Below are 22,245 nucleotides of genomic sequence, written 5' to 3'. Positions count from 1 at the left end.
CAAAGTAAGACGACAACACTGCAAAAATTGGGAATCGCACCTTCTTTGTCACTAGAAATGACAAAATGTATCCCTCATGACATAAAGAAAAATGTCAACTTATCCACCTGCTGTCTTCCTTGCTGAATTGTTCACCAGAAATGACAGCAGGATGAAAAAGAAAAAACAATCCAAAACATTGTTTCAGATGTGCACCTTGTATACATATGGATAATATTGCTTTAGCACTGGAAACTATGGAATATTTCTATAGAAAATATCCAAAACAATAGAAACAGTTTTACATTTACATTTTGTTACTTTTTTATGAAACCACTTATTTACCCACGAGCTATAAGCTAGACCCTCCCCATCCCCTTTGGCACAATAATCATATTAATATTCATCATTATTATATTGTAGAATTACAAGACATTTGAATAGGAATGGTCACTCACATTCAGAGTAGTAACACAGTTTCTGTAGTCGTAACACATATCGGTACTGTATGATGTCATAACATAGTTCAAAAACATCTTTTTTTCATTTTTTTTTTCACCTTTGTTGATATGTAAATAAATTGACTTTCATCTGAAACAAAACAGAACGGTCTTTGCATGCCCTTGTTATTTACAGAATCCCTTTGTCTGCGTTTCTTCTTGCTGGCTACTGTAGAGCAGAGATACGACACTCACAAGGAGAAATCAGACCATGGACTGCATCTGCATCAGTCAGCACAAAACATGGAGATCAATATGGACAATAACACACAGGAAACAGAATGAAGTACTGATTTTTGTTGCAATACCAACAGTCCAATTATCTTGAATCGAGTCAGATTAACTAATCCATGTCTTCGCTGCAGATAACATTCCTTGTATAAAATGTCTAAAAACGACTCTTGTCAGTTCTTTGCTATGCTGAGGGCTTTTCCTCTGTGGAGGGAGCTGTCACAAGGCCAGGGCCCCATTTCTCAAAAGCATCTTAGTGAAGGCATTTCGCTCTGTTTTTGGCACATGTAAGAACAATATATTCCATTTAAAGGCAAACATTTTAAACAGAATCTCAAATAGTAAAATTAGATATTTCAGGTTTTGCAGTGTTTTGCAAGTTGTGTTACATTTATGAATGGAATATTGCATTTGCAATGATATACTACGATTGTTATAATACCTTTTAGATCAAATATGATTACCACTCCCAACATTTTTCCAAATCTAGGAAGTGTGACATTTGGGATTGGTCTCGTGAGGCCATGTTCTTACTTTAAAGCAGCAGATTGACATTTTAGCAGCTTACTGATTGGCTTTCGTGCTGAGAATGAGACGAGAAGATCGACACCACTCTCATCATCTGTTCGTTCAGTATGAACTTCTTTTGTTGTTCTGCCCATCTTTGTCTGAAAAGAGTGGAGAAGTTCAAAAAGGTATTTTCACCTGTGCAACAGGTGACCCTGGGATAAACTCTCCCAGCTTGAATCCATCAATCTGTGCCCACTAACATAAGAAGATGGTGGTAATGCGGATTCATCCCATTCAAAGCACTGTCTTTGATGAAGCAGACACTTGTGTCCCGCCGACACATTGTACAGAGAACATGTCATGACTGGGATCCAGCTGAGCCTTACATTACGCTTTGTCAAATGTCACACACGAACAATACGTTTTGAGGTCAGATTTCTGCCAATAATCCATCTGAACAAGATTTAACGAAAGATGTTTGAGGAAAAACATGCTCTGGTCTTGTCAATCCCTACTCCCCCTCTTTCTCGAGTCACGGACAGAGAGGTACAAAAGGTTTTGGTCCCAACTGCTTCAGGAATCATGTAGAAAATATACATTCAAACTTCTGAAGAAAACGAACTGGAAGAGTAGAAAACACTGAAATACTGGCATGATAAAAGAAAGCAGCGAGAGACAGATGGACTGACAAAAATGTAGAGGGAAGAGATTGTAGAGCTGAATAAATGGAAAATGATGCTTTTGTGAGAAAGTTCTTCAGAGTAACATACAGTCTGGTATGTTAACACAATGCACTTTTGTCAGAAGCATGACGGATTTTATCACCAAAGAAAAATCCAGAACCTCTCTTATATTTACAGTGTTTTCCCTTACATTGTATTTGTCTGTGTGTGCTCACTCCTATGTGTGTGTGTATCAGCAAATATATATATATATATATATATATATATATATATATATATATATATATATATATATATATATATATATATATATATATATATATATGTGCCCTTGCTAGCCTTTGTTAAGTCCATACAGGCTTAAGGAGTCTTACCCCAACAATACTCTTCAATGTCATGTTGCCATACATCTCAGTAACTAAGATACAGTAAAAACATACTCACACACACGCACGCACCAAACACACACACACACAATCTCTAATTACTTGATAGCCATGTTACTTTAAGGCCACTACCCAAACCTAAATGACACATAGCTCTAGACCTTCGAGAATGATTTGTGACTTTACAGACACCAAAACATTGCAAAGTCATAGTGGTCCCGTTTTGCAGTTCTTCACGCCCCACTTGAGAGAAACTGCACGAGGATCTCACTGCAAACATGTAAACACAAACACAGCAGACTGTCACAGCTTGATGTCTTCACCGACCAGCCCTCAACGACTCCTTTGCTTCAGGTTTTTACTCCACGTAGGGACGAATGGATTTCATCTTTCCATCCTCCCGTACTCTTCACTCAGATTCACCGTGTTGTTTTTGAGCGCTCCCCTTCACATCTGCAATTTCTTTACGCGTCTTCTCTGCCTCACAGTGAGGATGAACTCTGGCTGTAGTTTCCGAGTGTCAGTCTGCTGTACCTTGGCGAAGGGGGAGAGGGGGGAGGATGGGACGGGACTGGGGGGAGACACAGATCTGTCTCTGAGATAACTGAGCCACAACTAGATGCCAGGGAGTCGCGGAAAGGCGAGGGCGGAGTCAAAGCAATAAGCTCCTCTTCCAACTCTCCCCTCCTCAGAGGGGAGTTGTTGAGGCAGGTGATCAGGCTACCTGGCATGGGGGAGAGAGATGGGGAGGTCTGGGCGTGAGGAGGCGGCAGGGGGTAAGGCGAATGAGGGATCGGGTGAACGAGACAGCCACTCCGGCCCCCCATGCTGGACTCGACAGGGGGGAGGGGCTGGATGTCGGCGTAGGTTGTGAGGGTCGGGGCCATCTGGACTTCACGGGGCAGCAGGTACGGGTCGGCGGGGTGAGGAGATGGAGGTTTGTGCGTGTGCGAGTGCGTCGGAGAGGGGTACAGCATCATGCTGTTGAGCTCGCTGATGTTGGCGGTGAAGCGGTTCACCACGCAGCTGATCTGGTCCATCAGTGAACTCTGACCCGGTCCCGGGTGATCGTCCACAATGACCAAACGGCCGTCACTCCCCATGACGAGAGAGCCGCTGCTGGCCGGACCGCAACTGCTGCCGCTGCCGCCGCTGCTGCCGCTGCAAATGCTGCTCGGGTAGTTTGGAACACCGGTCATCATCGGGGGCTCCTCCCCGACACCCGCCCCCAGCCTCTGGCTGACCGTACTGATCGGCGAGGGCGTCTGCGGCCGGTACGTGATGGAGTAGCGCTCCTCGGCTTCAGAGAGATCATACAGGGTCTTGTCTGAGTCGGGATGAATGGACAGTGAGGACATGGAGGGAAGGGAGGGCAGAGGGATATGTGGAGGCAGGTCCCCCCCTCCACAGTAACGCTCCTCCGAAGTTTTGGAGAAGGGCTTGATGACCGCAGTCTGATTGTTCTCCTTCCTCTTGATGTGGAAGGACAGCCGTTGCCACAGGTGGTTGCCACGTGAGCCGCTGCGCTCTGTCTGCGCCCAAGACACTGATTTACCGTTGGAGCTGGAGAGCCGGGAGGAAGTGGAAGGAAAAGAGAGAAAAGAAAGAGGGGGTTGTTTAGAAAGCATGGAGGTGGATTCACCACCTTCAGTTCATTTGTAGTTTATTGATTTGTTTTTGTCAGGAAAAATGTCTGACTAGAGATAAAATGAGAAGGTTCACACACGTTTATACCATTTCCATAACTGAATGTGGGAATTATATGCAAACTCAACAGTAATTACTTTCTTTCAAATAAAATATACAGTTTTTCTTTGATATTCTAGTCTAGGACTTGTTTTTGTGTCACATCATATGACATCCCAAACATAGATGTGGAATTCCTTACTAACTTAATTAAGTTATTTTATTGTCATTAAGAACTTGTAGTTTTTAAATTTTACTTTAATACTAAATTTGGTGTGTTGTTCATTATTATCATTCATTATTCTTAATCGAAAATCTAAACGCACCTGTGAGTAATGAATTAGTATTATGAGTGAAACTGTTACAATTCAATTTGGATGAAGGTAAAAAAATCTTCACCGCAATAAAAGCAATGAAGACAAAAACATTACATCAGCTGCGGCTGCTCTATTTTAGTCGTTATTTATTATCCTACATGAACAATGACGTTTAATAGATACAAACATATTTCATTGGGGCCTTGACTCAACCAAAGATCAATTGGACTACAAAAGGCCTTCAGAGTAATTCCATTGCAGTTAACTTCTCGTTCTATTTTTTCCAGACAATATGTTCTTCATTTCTCTTTGTCAGGTTCTCTCTTCCTCTCTCTATCTTACAATTTTCTCCACTTTCCTCTGCTTCACATCAGTCACAGCATTGTCCCCTGCCTCCCCCCACTTTCCTTCCTCTCATCCCTTTGTCAGGTTAATTAGTGTGATTAATCTATAGTGGAACTTCTGATTAAACCTCACACGACCGTGGCTCGGGGTGAAAAGAACTCAAATCACCCCGGGGACACACACACACACGCACACACACACACACACACACACACACACACACAGATCCATATGCTGCACATCGACCTTCACCTACACAGTGCTGTAATCTACTCATTTGATCCCATAGGAGTCTCAGAAGGCTTTGGAGTAACACATGTTGCACCTACTTAAGGAGTGCTTTACTGATCTTATACATCCAGTTCTAAAGCTGATTTCAATGTCTTCATTAGCGCAAACATTTGGTTCAAACATCAGTCAAATATTTCTTCTTTTTATACTTTTTAATATTTCTTCTTTTCCCCTCCTGGTCTGCTGGTTTCATGTCTGTCTGCGTCTGTTCAGACGACACAATGACAGCATCTCAAAAGGCAACAGCTTCCAGCCCTGAGGAGATAGACAGCCCTGCCAATTACCACCACCCACAGGGGGAGATAGGACCAAAAGAGATGGAGAGGGAAAGAGAGGAATAAAAGGAACCAAGACGGAAGCGCTCCTGACATTTCTCTTAAGAGCGTGATTGAAATCTTGCTTGCTAAGCGGGGTGAGCTGGAGTAACGTGCTGACAAACGAAAATGTCTTCTTGCCTTTTTCCTCCCTTTTCATTCTTGGCAAGTGGCTGTGCGTCACTCCTTTTGTATCCTTTGATCGCTTCCCTGTCACAGTAGATGGCTTGTGGGTGGCCTTAAGCTGGGTGCGAAAGCTATTATGTCTCTCCTGTCCGCACTATCCCTTTAGCCTTTTCTTCTCTTTGTTTTACAATCACCTCTCTGTCCATTCCCTCCATCCTCTTACTGTATTCAGATTTCTCTCTCCCTTTCCTCAGTTCACTTCTCTCCTTCTTTGCCATGTCTCCATTAGGCAATTGTCTGCAGTTCATGTTTGGGTCAGAGAAACAGTCAAGCAGACTCAGGGGAGTTCAGAGAATCAATCTCTCAGAGAGCTCGAACACACACATCATAAATAGTCTCAGAGTGGGGCCATTACAGAAATGGTGCCTTGGACTGTAACTGAGAAGGAACCTGGCATTAACCTGGCCAATGAGCCTCTTGTGTACACACACACACACACACACATGTACCTGAGTGTCTCTCCAGTAGAGCCTCTGCGTTTCCACAGGTTAACCAGGCTAGAAGAACGGCTGGCGGCTGAGGACGATTTGCCGTCGCCTACGTGCATGCGCACCACTGTGCTCGTGGTAAAGGCACTGCGCACATTACGCTCTGGTTTGGCTAGAATGATGTACACCTGTCATGAAATAAAACATGATACATGTTCGTTAATATTGCGAAACAGTTCTTAAAAAAAAAAAGAAAAACACTTAATTGAATCCTGTGTCGAAAAAGTAAATACCACTGCATCTGTTTTGGCAATAATTTGTGGACACAAAACTGTCCTTCAATACATCTTTTTCACGTTTTCACTTCAGTGAAAGTATCAATTTTCGAATCATATGTGTAAAAATGGAGTTGGGTTGAACACACTTTCAATAACATGGTGTTCACTGGGTATGCTGCCCATACATCACCAATCTAATGACAGGCTTACTTAAAGTTGCTTAACTTTAAATACTCAACAACGTGTCATGATGACATAAGAAAACAGCCGTAAAATGAATCTCCATAAATCATTGAATGTTTATTGAAAGATATTTATTGTGGTATTAGCTTCAGCCTTACCTTGGGTACGAACATGCAGCACAGCGCCACAGTGGCACTGAGGCTGACACTGAAGCACATGGTGATGATCTTGTAGTTGGAGCCAAAGTAGATGGGTACGAAGGCCAGCCAGATAATACAGGTGGTGTACATGGTGAACGCAATGTACTTAGCCTCATTGAAATTAGCTGGGACGTTGCGAGTCTTTGAGAGAGAGAGAGAGAGAGAGAGAGAGAGAGAGAGAGAGAGAGAGAGAGAGAGAGTGAATTGCATTGTTTTTCTCTGCTGCTGTGTTCTCATCAACAACGCTTTCGTCTCCATTTAGATACTCTCACACTCTGCAGAAAATGGATGGCTGCAGGCCACCGACAATCAAACACTGACTTTATAATGTGTTTGGTTCAATTGAATTTAATTTACTGTTGTTGGAAGCGGTAGATCACCGAGCACAAACAGTGGGTCAATCATTGGACAGATGTAGTGAGAGCGAATGTTCCTACAAATAACAACATTTGCCTCCAACAATGTGTGACGTTGAGGCTGTCGATGTGAAGCACTAACTGATGCTTCTGTGACTTTGTCATTTAAATCATTCGGTCAATACTGTATCGCAGGAGAAAAAAAATGCCATTTGATTTTGAGGTAGTAATGTACAATAGTTACAAAGACTTCAGCTTGTACCTTGAAGGCATAGAAGGTGCAGCTGAGGATGAGCAGGCCATTGTATCCCAATGGAGCAACCACGCCCAGGTTAGTGATGTTGCAAATGAGGTTGACCTGGCGGATGCTGGGGTAGTCCTGGATCACCTGTAGAGACAGAAAATGAAACAGGCAATGATAAAAACAAAAAAAAGCTCAATAAAGCATTTGCTTCAGGCACCATAGACAGCTGATTTATAACACAAGACAAAACGAGAGCATCACAACATAACGGAACGCGGTATAATAAACGTTGTACCTCAATAAACTTAACATAACCATTGGAAGACAAAATCGTGATTGAAAAAAAAAGTATTAATCACCAAGCTCTATGTTAACCTGTTCTTTAGCCTTTCGGCGAGCCACTCTCCCACTCATAATATAAAACACACACACGCACACGCACACACACACACACGCACACACACACACACACACACACACACACTCACTCACTCACACACACAGCTTACCTTAGGTGGCTCCATGAGGAAGAGAGCCACGATGATGCCCAGCTGCAGCAGTATGAGGAGGAAGGCAATGATGAGCTGAGCGCAGGCAGACATGAAGCGAGGTTTCTTTGTACAGATCTTCTTCTTGCTGCCTGCCAGGATCCGAGCGATGCGGTTTGTCTAGGGTCAGATGGAAAAACACGATCAGGACCTTTTAATAAAATATATACAGAACATTACTGTATCTACATTCTGGCCATCTGCTTGCTGCATTTCCAAACTGCCGTCACTGTCTTTATGCAGACATAAGAAACACTTCAAAAGTATTGTATCTTCCTGATTAGCCACATCCCACAGATGTGGCTCATCCCTACAACACCACCGATGACCATGGCAGGTTCGCATAGATCTAATGGGGCATTCCAAGTCTGTTTTTCACACTGATATTATCGTTATTTCGCGAATCCTGAACTCAATCCTTACCTTGGTGACAAGCGCAGAGTAGCTCATGGCAGGTGACAGGCCTATTCCCAGTCGTTGGAGATAGCAGTGGATGACATGGGGTTTGGTTATGAGGCTGAAGGTGCACATGTACCCCAGGCAGATCCCTGCCAGTATTATGTAGCACAGCTCCCGACTGGAAGATTTCACTACTGGGGTATCGCGGAACCTGAACACATTCAAACAAACAATTATGCGCAGAAACTTGTAAGTTAAGACAATCCAGTATTTATGCAAGAATTTAAACACACACTCAGGAAAGCAGTGATTGAGAAAAATGTATAAATCGCAAATTAGGTCTTTATCGTTTTTATCTCTGGCACTGTTTGCATTGTTCTTCTCAGTTTAAATATTTTCTGAGACAGAGGAGAGATTTGTTACCTGATGAAGACTGCAGTGACAAAGAATGTGAACATGAGACCGAAGCAGGCAAAGACCACAGCAGCAATGGGTTCAGGGTCCCCCCACCGCAGGTACTCCACTGGGATTGGGTCACAGCCTGGGGATAGAAGTATGTGGAGATGTGGTTCATGAAACAAAATGAATCAAAGACTTTCAGTTTATGTGTGTGAAGCCCGGTGACTGTAGATACTATCGAGTGAGGCTGCCTTTTGCCAAACATCTAACCACATATTTATCTGTATTCTTTACCTTCTATGTCTTTCATTTTCTTTACGTGACTCTTATAACCTTTGACATCAAGCTTTGACTCACATCTGACGCAGGTTGAGCGTCAGTGTGCAACGCTTGTTCTGCTGACCGACAACCTGCACAGGTTAGGAATCGAGGCGCGCATGTTGGACTCACTAGTGTCCAGATTGCAAAGTCTCAACAATTAACTGTTAATTAACTGCAGTAAAAGCCTGTCTTTTGGTTAAACTCACTAGTATTTAGTGAACGTGTGTGTGTGTGTGTACATTTGACTAAACTGAACGAGTATTTAGTCATCATCAATCTGTAATCCATCCATTATCAAAATGAGGACTGCACTTTTTTTCTCACATCTCTCTTTCTAAGTGCCCCGTCGCTCACCTCAGACTGCATGCCTTTTAACCTTGCAACGCACACTTCTCTGTTGTCCACACCTTCTTCCTTATCCCTCCATTTGTGCCTCTATTTCTTCCTTTACCCCTGTCAGTCAATCTTTGTATCCGTTTCCTGTCCCTCTCTTTTTCTTACATAATGCCAAATCCATCCCTGTGTCTCTCTCTTTTCCCCTTAATATATCCCTTATCTTTATTCATCCTCATCCCTCCCACATTTCACCCTAATTCTCTCCCTCCTTCCATCTATGTCTTCCTTCTAGGCAAGGAGATAAAGTTTCATTAATATTGTAGCAGCAGGGACGCACGAAGATTCTTTCTTAAACGTTCTGTCCCTATACACATGTTCACTTTAATGTTCACTTACTCTCTCTCCTCCCTTTCTCACACACAAACACACACACACATGCATGTACATGCAACTATTCTTACAGTATTGCAAATGGCAGAGAGAAGAATAGTCATTAAAAAAGTATTAAGTAATCTAATGACTTAAGTCTTTAACACGGTCAATGAAGTTGATCAAATCAGTGCAGTGGTTATGTCTAGGGGGCATAAACAGCAGCCTAATAGCTGGGGAGCCAAGGGGACAGAAACAAACAGAAACCTGCAGGCTTATATCCCTGTAAAGTCATTTCAGTAAAACTGGATAAATATGGAGAGACAACACGCTCAACCCCCAATCAAACCTGTAAGACTGGGTGCTGGATCCTTAATGTAGATGATAAAAAAGGCGAGTCCAGGAAAGCACTCCAATTTCACTTTTTAATATACCTGCTGATGAGGGGCGTCTTGCCCAAAATGCCCGTGTGGCAATATTAAGGTTGAAGTGCTGTCGTAGTTACAACTGGATAGAACGTATGTAAATCATACTTTTAAAAAGCACGAGGTATTGAACATCATGCAGTGTGTGTAAAACAGAACAATCTGTCTGATAATTGTATTTAAATAAATACATAAATAAGTTGAAATGGAGCAGCTTCACAACAAAATCACAGATCAGAAACTCTTTTTTCATTTTAGGAATTACTTGTATGTAAATGTAACTGTTAAATATCATGGAGGTAGTTTCCTCCATCTCTCTCTCTGACTCACTCATTCCTTCTCGTTATGTTTCGAAGTTACTTTTCTCCCTCTCTTTTTCCAGCGTTTGCTCGATTGCTATCGCACAAACTCTCTTATTGCATTTTTCTATGATTTTCACACCCACTGTCACACCTCTGTCCCTGCCAGATGAGACCATGCTCTATCTCCTCTATCCCTCTGGCTCTTTATCTCTCCCTCTCTTCATCTTTCCCACTCTCTCTTTTGGCTTGTGGGAGAGAGATCAAAATGTCTGCTGGAGGAACAGGGCAAGCGGTTTGTTTACACCTCATTATTACTGTTCCATATAGCCCCACTAGGGAACACGCAGCACTTATTGTTGATGAAATGAGTCGCATGCTCACACACATGGACATGCGCAGGCACACACACACAAAGTGATACACTGGTAACCCCAATCACTCTTTTGATTCTTTATCTCCCTCTTTTCTTCACTGTCAACCTCGTCTTTGTCATTTTCTCACCCGTTCGCTGCCTCTCTCTCTCGATTCATGTTTTAGTCATTGAGCCTGGTGAGGAGCTAGAAAGCGGTATAATGAGCAGCTGTAAGCATAACTTGGCAATATTCAACCGCTTCGAATGCAATGGAGGGGAAATACATTGCCCTTGCAACTGAAGCGCATTTGCATTGAAAGCTGTTCTTGATGAAGAACAATTAAAACATTGGTGACCATGTTGGTCACGAATTAAAAGGGACGGGAGAGAGGGAGGGAATGGGAGGGAGGGGAGGGAAAGAAGAGGCGAGGGTGAAATGAAGAAATCGTCTCTCAGTTTCTCTGTAACTGGTGCAGGACTTACTGTATAACATTATGCTGTAACGGTATGCTGTATCAGGGAAAACACAACTATCTCATTCTACTAAACATCCTTTATCCTATGACCCTACACACACATTGTTCATTGATATTCCAGGATTTTCCTCAAGGAGCATGGGCAAATACTGTAGAGTTATTCAAGTATTTTCTTGGTAAACTGGAAATTTCTTATACGTTATACATAAACATGCCCACACATACATTCAAGCATACGCAGACTGACCTGTGAGGTCAAAAGTAGGCCAGAAGCCCAGTTCACAGGATCGGCAGGTGTACTCGTCGAACACAAACTCATTTTCTTTGCAGGGAGTGCACGTCCAGCAGCAGCTCACCTCACCTTTACGGATCACCTGGAAGGGACGGAATGCCAAATGTCTGTCTTTGTGTAGCACATGCATGCACCTGATGTGCACCAGGCACTGTATTACGTGGAGCCTTTTGTTCCACTACAATAATCAGAATGACGATGCCTCGTGCACACATCTCACTCAGAATTTAACCGGCCCAAGATACATTTTTAGTTATTGTCTATTCCACATGTGAAAACGTGTCATGTACGGTAAACACTGGATTCACAATATAGCCTGTAATGACCTCTATAACATTTACCTCCCCGTGTAACCAGATATGTATTTGTATGAATCCTCTTACCTTAATTTGTCCTTTGTCACAGGGTTCACTGCAGACTGACTTGATCACGGCGTCTTTGCTCGGCCAGATTTCATCATCATCCATCCTCAAGCCTCTGTTGTCCCAGCTGCCAACGTTAATGTAGTCGTAGTAGTCCTTCCCCATCTTTTTGAAGTTCATTATTTCATACCTGTGGATGAAAGGACACATAGGATACATCCACCATACTAACACCCACATAGTCGTGTCATACGACCATTTAACCCAAAAGAAAGTTAATCCGTGACAGCTTTGTTGAGTTACAGCGCGTACCTGCCAGGTGAGTCCCCGTTAGCATCGAATAGGATTCCCTCCCCTGACACGCCTGTGAAGTTGGTTTTCATCAAGAAGTCCAGCAGTGTAGCACCATCTATAGGTCGCATGGCATCACACAGGCCCTTAAAATACATGAACAATCCTGTCATATCCAACAGAAATGTCCTGACCCACAGCCCAACAAACACTGTTTCATCTAAGTTACTTTGGAAATGGTGCTTTATGGCCACCCAAGTTAAAAGTCAAAGAACTGAATGCAATGAACAGTCATTCCTTTACTGTCGTTAAGCTGAGTATGAACTCTATTGTATTCAAAACGTGGATTACTGTACAGTGAGTTAGACTAACATGAAGATAAACTTAAAGGAATCACAACACCAGCAGGGATGCTCCAAGTTTCATGAATATTCAAACGTGCAGTGTGGCAGGTATTGTTTTCTATCCCATGACTTTCCATGGCCAATCAGTGCCAAGTTAGTTAGAATTCAACCCCTGTGTCTGAAACGTTCCATTCCAGTTTTCAAAGCTGCAACTAACATGAGCTGAAATCTGGAAAAGTTAAGCTGCACTGATGTATTCACTCCTGTCTCAGTTTTGTACCTTTCAATTCAAATTAGCAAGTACTGTTTATATAGTTCATGCAATCATCCAGGTTCCCATCTTGCACGTTCCCGGTGAGGTCTATGTCGTGTGACAATGAGTCAAAACAGGCCACCATGGAAACAAGGTCAAGTGTAATATGGCAGCAACATTCCCCCTCTCCACCCCTTCATCTCTTCGTGCTAGCATGTCCCTCCATTCATCCATAAGAGCGCTACCTACCTGATAGCCTGGGCAGAGTGCCCGTTGCATGTTATGCAAGCCATATGCCATCGAGTAGATGGCATTAATGACAAACCCCATCTTAGTGTCCTGTGCATACTGCTGCCGAAGCGACTCTCGCTCTGCAGAGGCGGGTGGTTGGTGTCGGGAGGGGGAGGGAGAATTGGGTTGGTGAGGAAGGATGGAAAGAGAAAGGCAGGTATATCAGAGAAACTCTTAATTTCCCTTCTAGGTTTTATGAAAAACAGTGTGCTTTCTTTTCCTGACATCAAAGACCACTCGCTTTCCTCTCATTTATTCTCATCGACCACTTCCCACCTCTACATCTCATTTCTGTCTGCCTCTTTCTGCGTCCCGTTCATTTGTATTTCATGTCCCATTTCATTCGGATGCACGAGACATGACTCCCTTTGATGCAGCTCCCACTCACAGTTTTGCCTTTGAATGGAGGGATTGAAACAGAAAGAGAAAGACGGGAGGGGGGGGGAGGACGAATACAAAGAAATAAAGGGAGGGTGCACTCACAGCCACAAGGGATATCTCCAGATGAACCTGTGTGTATCCATACGATGTGTGTGTGTGTGTGTGTGTTTTCAGACAGTCTGTTTGTATGTCATTTGCATTAATAGTGGCCATTATGAAAGCCTCTCAATAAAAATGCAGATTGTTACTGTAGCCTGTTATGCTGAACCAAAACAATGTAGCCTCTCTCTTTCTCTGTACAACAGATGGTCCTGTTCAAAACAGAAGTCCAGTACAGCTGTAACTCGGAAAGCCTGTGTTGTCTTCGTCCGTACTCACAACTACAGGTGTTCAAGAAGTAAATTGCAGGTCTTGTCCCAATGGTATGTTTATTTGTGTCTGTACTCACTGCTACAGGTGCGGTTGTATTTGAGGCTCTCCTGCGGGTGCCCTTTAAGTCGACAGTGGAAACGATGCTGCCAGAACTCTGGAAACCAGGGGTTCCTGAGGTTGTTTTCAGGGCGAAGTTTAAGGTAGTACTCGTCAAACCACTTCACATCAGCCGACTGGAGCTTGATGGTAATACCACCCGCCGCTTCCCTAACATAGCCATCTGTTACATCATACCGGTCCGCCCATCCATCACTGCACACACAGAAAAACAAGGAAAAGCAAAAAGGTTTAGCACACTGCATCAATTTATCCGTGAGAATGAAAATACCCGCTCCACTGTTTCACAATCAAAACAAAATGTACAGTGTTTCCTCTGAATACGTGGTGGAATCATTTGATCATTCCCAAATATTTATGCTGATTATGCTGCACAAGCCATTTAGAGAACTTAAACGGACACTATTTTGGGTGGAAAAGATTGAGGTGGGCAAATTGCCTCTGTGATTTTGGGTCCTACTATTATAATTGAAGGTTGAAATAACAGGTTTGTCCTGCTAGAATAAGCCTCCCAGCAGCTAACTCTTACACCTTATCTGGACTCCATTACTGTTTTCAGAGTCTGTGTTTCTATGAGAGCCTCCGATATCTAAAAGGAACCCTCTTGCAGGTGTGCTGTCTGTATACCTTTTTATAGGGCATGCCCCTATAGGATTTTAATGAGCCTGATTAGCTGTGCGTATTCTGTACATGAAAAAGAGCGGAATTGTGTGGGCGTGTTTTACCCACCTTGTGGGGACATAAATGTGTTTACACAGTCACATTGGGAGGACCTGCCTTCCTTTTTGGAAAGTAAATGGTGATAAAAATACAAGTCCCCATAACGTAAATCATTACAGTTTCGGGTGAAGACTTGGTTAAAGGTCAGGGTAATGGTTAGGATTAGGCTGGTAGAGGTTATGGTTAGGGTTAAGATAATTCTCCAGGAAAGTAATGTAAGTCAATGTGTGTGTGTGTCTGCATGCAGTGAACAGCTGACATGCCTTTTATTGGATGAAATTACATTTTGGGGTTGAGAGATGAAGTGCGAGGGCAACAACATGGTACCATAACAAATAAACACGATTCCACTCACACACACGCACAGATGAAGACATTTACTTGGCGAGGGCTCCAGTTTCCTTTGAGAAAGGGACAAATGAAGAGAAGGAGCAACGGAAAGCGAGAGACGAGAAGCAGAAATAACAAATCAGGAAGGAAAAAAACAAAAAACGAACGGAGGTACAAACAGAATGATGAGCAGAGAGGATATGTGGGAGGGAGCTCTTACATCATTATGGGCAGTGTCCAAAACTCATCATATCGCTGACAAATGGGCATAAACATTACGCACAGCCACACACACACGCACAAACACCAGCCGTGTGCTGAGATGAACTCGGTCAAATGGAGTATTTTGGCTGCAGCTCAGCAGCCGTGCCCCGTCAGACACCAGCAGGACGAATATAACTTCCTCACAATACACACACTGACAAACTGTGGCGAGATATATCGTAATATAATGTCGTTTGCATTCTTTTATTTGGGGGGGGGGGGGGGGGGATTTGGGTTTACTGCTCCTCAAGGAAGCACAGATGGCACAGTGAGAGAGAGTGTGTGTGTGTGTGTGTGTGTGTGTGTGTGTGTGTGTGTGTGTGTGTGTGTGTGTGTGTGTGTGTGTGTGTGTGTGTGTGTGTGTGTGTGTGTGTGTGTGTGTGTGTGAGGGAGAGATGAAGAGAAGAAGGGAAAGAGAGAGGCGTCGATGTGAATGACAAATCTTTTCTCCTCCTTTCACCACGACTGCCAACATGGCCCCGAGCAGGACAATGATCCCCGGTTCTTCCAGTGGAAACGCTCATTTCTTCCTGTCTGCCTTCCTTTCTTCCCCTCCGTGCCTCCAGAGGACTCATTCTGATTGGAGAATGAAAATGTTTGTGTGAGTGAGTGTGTGCGTGTGTGTAAACTGCCTTCTGTCTCTTTTTTCCGTCTTTCTTTTTTGTCGTTCTTCTTGTCACCCTCTGCTTCTAAGCACTGGTCATGAATCACGACAGAAGCATTTCTAGACGGTGATCAATTACATGATAGACCACGCCTGTAACCATCCAAATAAATGTGTGCAAGTATGTGATGTATGTGATGTGTGTGATGTGTGTGTGTGTGTGGGTATACGGAGGAAAGGTTTGGGGGGTGAGCAGCGGTTCTGTTGCCAATGCTTGTTTGGCTTGTTGTCATAGATGAAATAGGAAACGCTACTTTAGTGGACACAGACCTATTAAGAAGTGTGTGTAATTATTATTAATCATTATTATTATTATTATATTACTTATGGTTTGGAACCACTGACATCCTGTTAATTGTCCCAAATATAAATCTGAGGGGATAATTAATGGGATAAAGACAGAAAAAACAACTTGTAATTATTTTTTGACATTCCTCTCATATTTATATTTACTTTTTCCCATGGCCATAGTGTCAAAAAAGTCAACAAAAATTACAATATCGTAATAGAGAACCACAATACATATAAATCACAGTACACATTGAGTTGGCAACCAGGTATCGTGATAGTATTGAATTGGGAACTAAGCATAGCGTCCCAGCCCTGCTGTTCAAACCGGTGGCCGTTTTGGGTCTGGTGGCATGCAGAGGACAACGTACTACCATCGCACTGAGTGTCCTCGCAATGGATCCATCAGTAGCTCCCCTGAAGGCAGACTGAGTATAGATTTGGGGTATTCACGTGAGTATTTGCTCCTAGTCATCGTTTAACAGAATGTTGTATTGACATTATGCGACACATTGGGTGGAAGAGTGAAAAACAAAGAAATTGAGAAAAGAGACAAAATAAAGACAAAATCTAAGGCAGTGAAACAGATTCATGTAAACGATCCATGATCGTCAATCAATCCTTTCCCATCTTGTCGATAGATTTATTATTTTTTCCCTCTCATACAGTTTTCTTGCCCATCTGTCTGTTTCGCCCTCTCTCATTAACACCTTCAGCTTTCCCTTGAGCCGCTTTGCTCTGTTCTTCCACCATCCTCTTCTTCCCCATCCTCCCACTTTGTCACATTCCACTGCATCCCTCTGCCAACATGTCCTCTTCTGTTTTTACTGTTTCTTAAATACACAACACATACATCTATGAAAAGCCTTTTCAACATTTCATTCAGTAGGGCAGACTAGTAGCAATTTAGTTTTCACGAGTCAAAATGTCATTTCGACGAGCTATAATGACGTGTTTCAAATATATTTTCATATGGAGAGAATTACATTTACTTTCCCAGTCAAAACTCATTTAGATATCTTAAATTGAATTATACATATCAGGAATTCCTTTGTCACTAATAAGAAGAACGATTGCAGATATCTACAATAGAATTTCTACATGTTGAAAAAGGATTGTGAAATGTAATTTTCCATTTATTAGACAACAGTTGCATTTCAGTCGGTCAGTAGGAATATAATTTCCAATAGTTACAATTGTACTGTACACATATCTGAAGTACAATTCTAGATACCTTAAATTACAAGCTGACATATCAATGATACAATTATAGATAAAGAATTCCATTTATGATATCTTTAATATCATAACAATTTTAGATGTCTGCAATGAACATTGCCACTAGTTAGTAATTAACATTTTGACTCGTGATAATTGAGTTGTATATCCTTAATTAGAATTGCGACAAAAAAAATGACATTATGGATATGTGGACATGGAGTTATAACACGTCAAAATTGAATTACAGATATCTGTAATTGAGTTTGAGTAGAAGTCAACGGTAAAAGTTGACGCGTTGAAATTAAGATACAGATATCTGCAAATAATATTTTCCATTAGTAATAAATGAATTGTTGATATCTATAATTAATATTTGACTAGTGAGAAATAAATTGTAGATATCTTTAATTGTTTTAATTAAAATTGCTACAGTTCAGATTTACATTATGAATATGTTGGCTTGGCGAATGCGATATCTTTGTTTATTAACAGTTAATATTTTTTTATATTTACATTATTTGTTAGCTGCATGAGTCTGGCATAATGTGTCAAACATTTTTTTTGCCAAAGTTGAGGGTAGCAGCACTGTAGCCATCATGGCCAAGTCTCTAATGTCAACTGGTAATCAAACACATGACTGACGTTAACAAATGTAACATCAACACTGCAAGCCAAAGCATTGATTCCCGAGCACAACGTGGAGTAAGTAACGTTAGCTACTTGTCATTTATATATGAATCCCAAAATATCTTTGTGAATCCCTCTGTGGGCATTCAGTGATATTCAGATTGATCTGACCCCATACACTTACAGCCCGTTACGGGCCGAAAGTACAAAACAACGGCAACATATACACAAATACACTCCTAACCACACCTGCATTAACAACCAACTGAAAGTCTAAACATGTCTAGACAATGTGTCTTAACTCTGCTTGTGCTGCTGAGGTTTTATCGGTGAACTTCGCCATGTTCATCGTCTCACTGTCTCACCAAACACCTTCACTCGCACTGAATTGTACGCTCAGTGATCAAATATCAGAAATTAAAGACACTTGTCAAAAAATATGCAGTGTTTTATTTCCAAATGTATAATTGGCACTTCAGGAAGTAAAATGTTTCGTTAGCTCTCTCTGAAATAATATTTGCTTTCGTCTCTGTCCAGCACAAACAGCATAAGAAATGTGATTTTAATAATTTCCCAGTTAGTTCAGTAACTCCCACTCATGTTGGAACAACAGATGAAGCAACAATACATTTTCTTCCGAATCCCAAATATTTACAATTGTTTCTTAACGTGTATATCAATCATCAATCTTGTGGTCTCAGGTTTCTTTCCAGGCACTCTTGTGCTTAATTGGACAAAGTATCATAAAATGCCATATTCAAACAGCAATCCTCATTCATGAATTGTCTGAAATCGCTGGATGAAAGCAAGGATCACTGCCACAGACCAGCTTTCACTTATAGCAGCCTGAAAAAGACACAAGACCATATACATGCACTTTTCTAACGCACAGTGACGTCAGTCGTCACCTGCGCCTGTTTGGTATCTCGGTGACTCGTCTCTCTAAGTAGGTGGTGAGGCACAGCAGGGGTCGAATGCTACCGTCTGTCAAACAGCAAACTGCAATCTTGGTGTCAAGGCTGAACGCAATGCTCGAAATAGGTCTTTTGTATAACTGCAGCACAAAAAACCTCGACAGTAAATGCACGCGTGGTTAATAAGTGTTTCAAACTCAAACCACCTGTGAGGGGTGGAAAACACGGTGAGCGGTCTTTTTGTTTCGTAAATTCATCTTCAGTTCACTTGAAGGCATATCACCTGCTCTTACACGTTTTGTTCAGCACGATATTCTTCTCAAATGAACACTTGTGATTTTTAACGGGTGAATGCAATCGCCCCCGAAGTAGCATCAACATTAAGCTATGAACAAACATACAGGCTGGCCAATCACGAGCCCTATCTGTGATCAATATAACTGTTCTTAATGTCATCCTGGTTCTCCGTCTCTCTCTTTCTCTCCCTCCGTCTTCACATGTCTAAGAGCTCAAGGCCGTTCCCATGGTTTCCAGCCCACGCTCAACCTGCTGTCTGTACTTTGTGTCTCATTAAAGCAAACCGGATTTTAAGTGTATGCATATGCATATACACACACACACACACACACACACTCATTCACTCACTTTTCTATTCACTATTGAATTAACATTAGCTGTCCCGTCTCTACCAACATTGAAAATGCAATTTGCATAACAGTACAGTATGCCAGTGTTGTAGGCCAACGCGCTACCTTAAGCAGAACTTTTACAAACCAATTCTACATAGTGTGGCCTGGGGCGAATGCCTTCCCATTCTGTTCATTCAAGGTATAAATAGAAACTGGAACTCATTTGCAAGTGATTATTAATTTGTATTCGGTTCTTTCTTGGTTGTGAACTTCATCTCAAGTTTTCTAGCAAAGGTTGGCCAGTAGGATTAGGTTACAGGAAAACTAAAAACACAATCAAATGCAACTTGCTCATATGTTGTCTACTAAATTCTTTAAAATGTGTAACAGTCAATGGCCTGTGTGAGCAGAGCAAAGTAGAATCAAGGTGCTATGGTGAGCCTTAGAGTCTCTCGCTCTCTCGCTCTCTCTGGGAAAACAAGAAGGTTGCATTTAGATACAAAGCAAAGTGGATTCAGACTTTTTTGACAACATTTAAGGACCAACACACCGTAAAGTTTGTAACATTTTAACTTCAGCTCATTGTATCTAGATGGTTATGGTTTATCGAGTACAAATCTACTTTTATTTGTCTGTTCCATTGACTCTGCCTGCATTCATTCAAATATTGCTGTGCATTATAAAATGCAAGTGACCAGAAATTTGAAGTTTGGAGGCTGCTAATCTGCCCAAGTTCATAAGTCTGTTCTTATCTCTTTTTTTAATTCAGGGTTCAAACCTCTAAGGGGCTGAAACCCTATTGTTTTTGTGCTGATTCATTATTTTCATTTCCTCAAATGTACTTGTTCTATCGTCACAAAAACTCACACGATATGATTCAAAATGCTGTTGAACTGTTAAATTATTTTGAAATCGAATAGTTTCAAACACATGCATGCGCCGAGTCCAATACGACCAATAGTGGGCAACAGCGATGCAAAAGAAGGGCGTAACCTGGCACAGATTTGGCCACAAATGAATGAGTTTTTTCACTCACAGCTTTCAACTTCTAGCAAGCTTGAACCCCTGGAAAATTGCGGCTATTATTGTTCTTTATTCTTTTATCTTTAATTTTATGGAGACCAAGATCTGCATCTAAGACAATGTGATTTGGTTGTTCTTGTAGAGAATTTATCTCCATTTAAGATTTAAGAAAAAGTGTGCAATGCCTAAGCAGTAGGTAAATAAGGACATTTGTATTGTAATCACAGAAGACAAAAGAGTAAAGAATGGAAAAGGTCACGGTTAAAAGTATTAGCACAGTATCAACGTGTGAGCTCTGTATTGGAAATAAAATAAAATCAAGAGCTGTTTCATTACATCCCGTTCCCCACAGCTAAACAGGGCCATCTCTGTCGAGCATTCCATCTGAATTAAAGTGAGTAGATAATATTTGATCAGTGAATGAACCACAGTGTTTGGGGATCCGCAGATTAAAGCAAATGTTCATTTGTGTTATTGTTTCCCTGTCACCTCAGTTGTGCGGGAGTAGAGCGTGGAGGCATGCTTTGCAATTCCTGCTCATTATTGTTCTCTAATCGCTGGACTGAGATTGGCTTTGTTGTGGGAAATGTGATTTTCGACATGGCAAAATATTTGAATCTGATCTGAAGCTGTGCTGCCAATAGGTCACTTCATTAATGAATGTCTAAGTTCAATAATATCATGCCACCTGACCCCAACCAACCCACTCTCTAGCTGCCATGGAAACCTGGCAGAGATTCGAGATGAGCATCTGCTGCTTACAACTATACGTACTGCACACACACACACACACACACACACACACACACACACACACACCAGCAGTCCACCAACCAAACCTGACAACATTAATTAGCTGGACAGACAACACGAGTTGGGAACGGGAACAAAGACAGACGGGTACGATCTGAATGAGAGGAAAAAATGAAAGCAAAAACAAATGTAAGCTCCTCTGCATGTCTGTGGACATCCAACACTTTAGTGTCGGCAGCGCAACAGCTGCACATTTACGAGCACAAGCTCTGCTGTCAAAATTCAAACCCAGAAACCAAACAAACAAACAAACAGGTGTTGTCCAAAGGATTCTGTGAATTTCGTTGTTTAATGCAGTAACAATGCATCTGTTCATCAGCCCACATTTATGTCGAGGTAGCGCCACAACACGGCAACTGTAGATTTGTGTCAGCACACAAAGTAATCTGCAGCACACTATTTCCACCAAATAGGAAAATACATGCAAAAACACTCTGCTCTGACTAGTTGAGTAATAAGCATTAGCTCCTCCTGAAATAATGCATGTTAGAGTTTTTGTGGCTCAATGATTCATGGATTTTGGATTTTTCATCACACTGGGGACAGGCCTCCACACTGTGATGAAAAAGCCCACTGCTGTCGGATACTGTGGTTTTCAGACTACTTGGCACAACCTTTGTTCAAGTCACACTTTATATTTTTCATTGTCTATTCAGCACGTAGACAAATCACATGAAGGTTTTAGAGTGAGGCTAAAGGAATAGTACGCACTCTGGCATTTGTTTTGACAAACTGCAAAAAGTATCATCCAGTCCTCCTCGGCCCTCGTCACCTCATCTATAAACAGCCACAGCCAAACGGAGGTCAAAGTTCACCATGACGACAGCAAAACTCATTAAGCCAAATGTCAGAACTGTCTCGGACACAGTGGCGCTAAACTGTAAATGTGTGTGTGTGTGTGTGTGTGTGTGTTACAGAGAGAGACGGATGCAAGGCCTGTGTCCACGTGTATAACTGTGTAATTATGCGAGTGATCGTACCACTTTACACGCCCGTCATTCAATA

At 42.0% G+C, this 22,245-nt stretch overlaps 1 protein-coding gene across 1 annotated transcript in view; it reads right to left on the bottom strand.

Annotated features, from left to right (window-relative positions):
• Positions 1 to 2,771: 2,771 nt before the first annotated feature.
• grm5b (glutamate receptor, metabotropic 5b) overlaps positions 2,772 to 22,245 on the bottom strand; it is a gene marked incomplete at both ends in the record, with an annotated part of 43,105 nt that continues 23,631 nt past the window's right edge. The window contains 12 exons of the mRNA XM_079271408.1: positions 2,772 to 3,852; positions 5,878 to 6,044; positions 6,476 to 6,658; positions 7,136 to 7,261; positions 7,627 to 7,785; positions 8,089 to 8,275; positions 8,488 to 8,605; positions 11,292 to 11,418; positions 11,720 to 11,888; positions 12,011 to 12,135; positions 12,836 to 12,957; positions 13,707 to 13,942. Coding sequence (XP_079127534.1) covers positions 2,772 to 3,852; positions 5,878 to 6,044; positions 6,476 to 6,658; positions 7,136 to 7,261; positions 7,627 to 7,785; positions 8,089 to 8,275; positions 8,488 to 8,605; positions 11,292 to 11,418; positions 11,720 to 11,888; positions 12,011 to 12,135; positions 12,836 to 12,957; positions 13,707 to 13,942 — 2,800 coding nt within the window. The remainder of the gene's footprint in view (positions 3,853 to 5,877; positions 6,045 to 6,475; positions 6,659 to 7,135; positions 7,262 to 7,626; positions 7,786 to 8,088; positions 8,276 to 8,487; positions 8,606 to 11,291; positions 11,419 to 11,719; positions 11,889 to 12,010; positions 12,136 to 12,835; positions 12,958 to 13,706; positions 13,943 to 22,245) is intronic.

Source organism: Melanostigma gelatinosum (genome assembly GCF_949748355.1).
Source record: "Melanostigma gelatinosum genome assembly, chromosome: 7".
Classification (NCBI taxonomy): Eukaryota; Metazoa; Chordata; class Actinopteri; order Perciformes; family Zoarcidae; genus Melanostigma; species Melanostigma gelatinosum.
The sequence above is the reverse complement of the archived record's forward strand: the minus strand, read 5'-3'. Positions and strand labels throughout refer to the sequence as shown.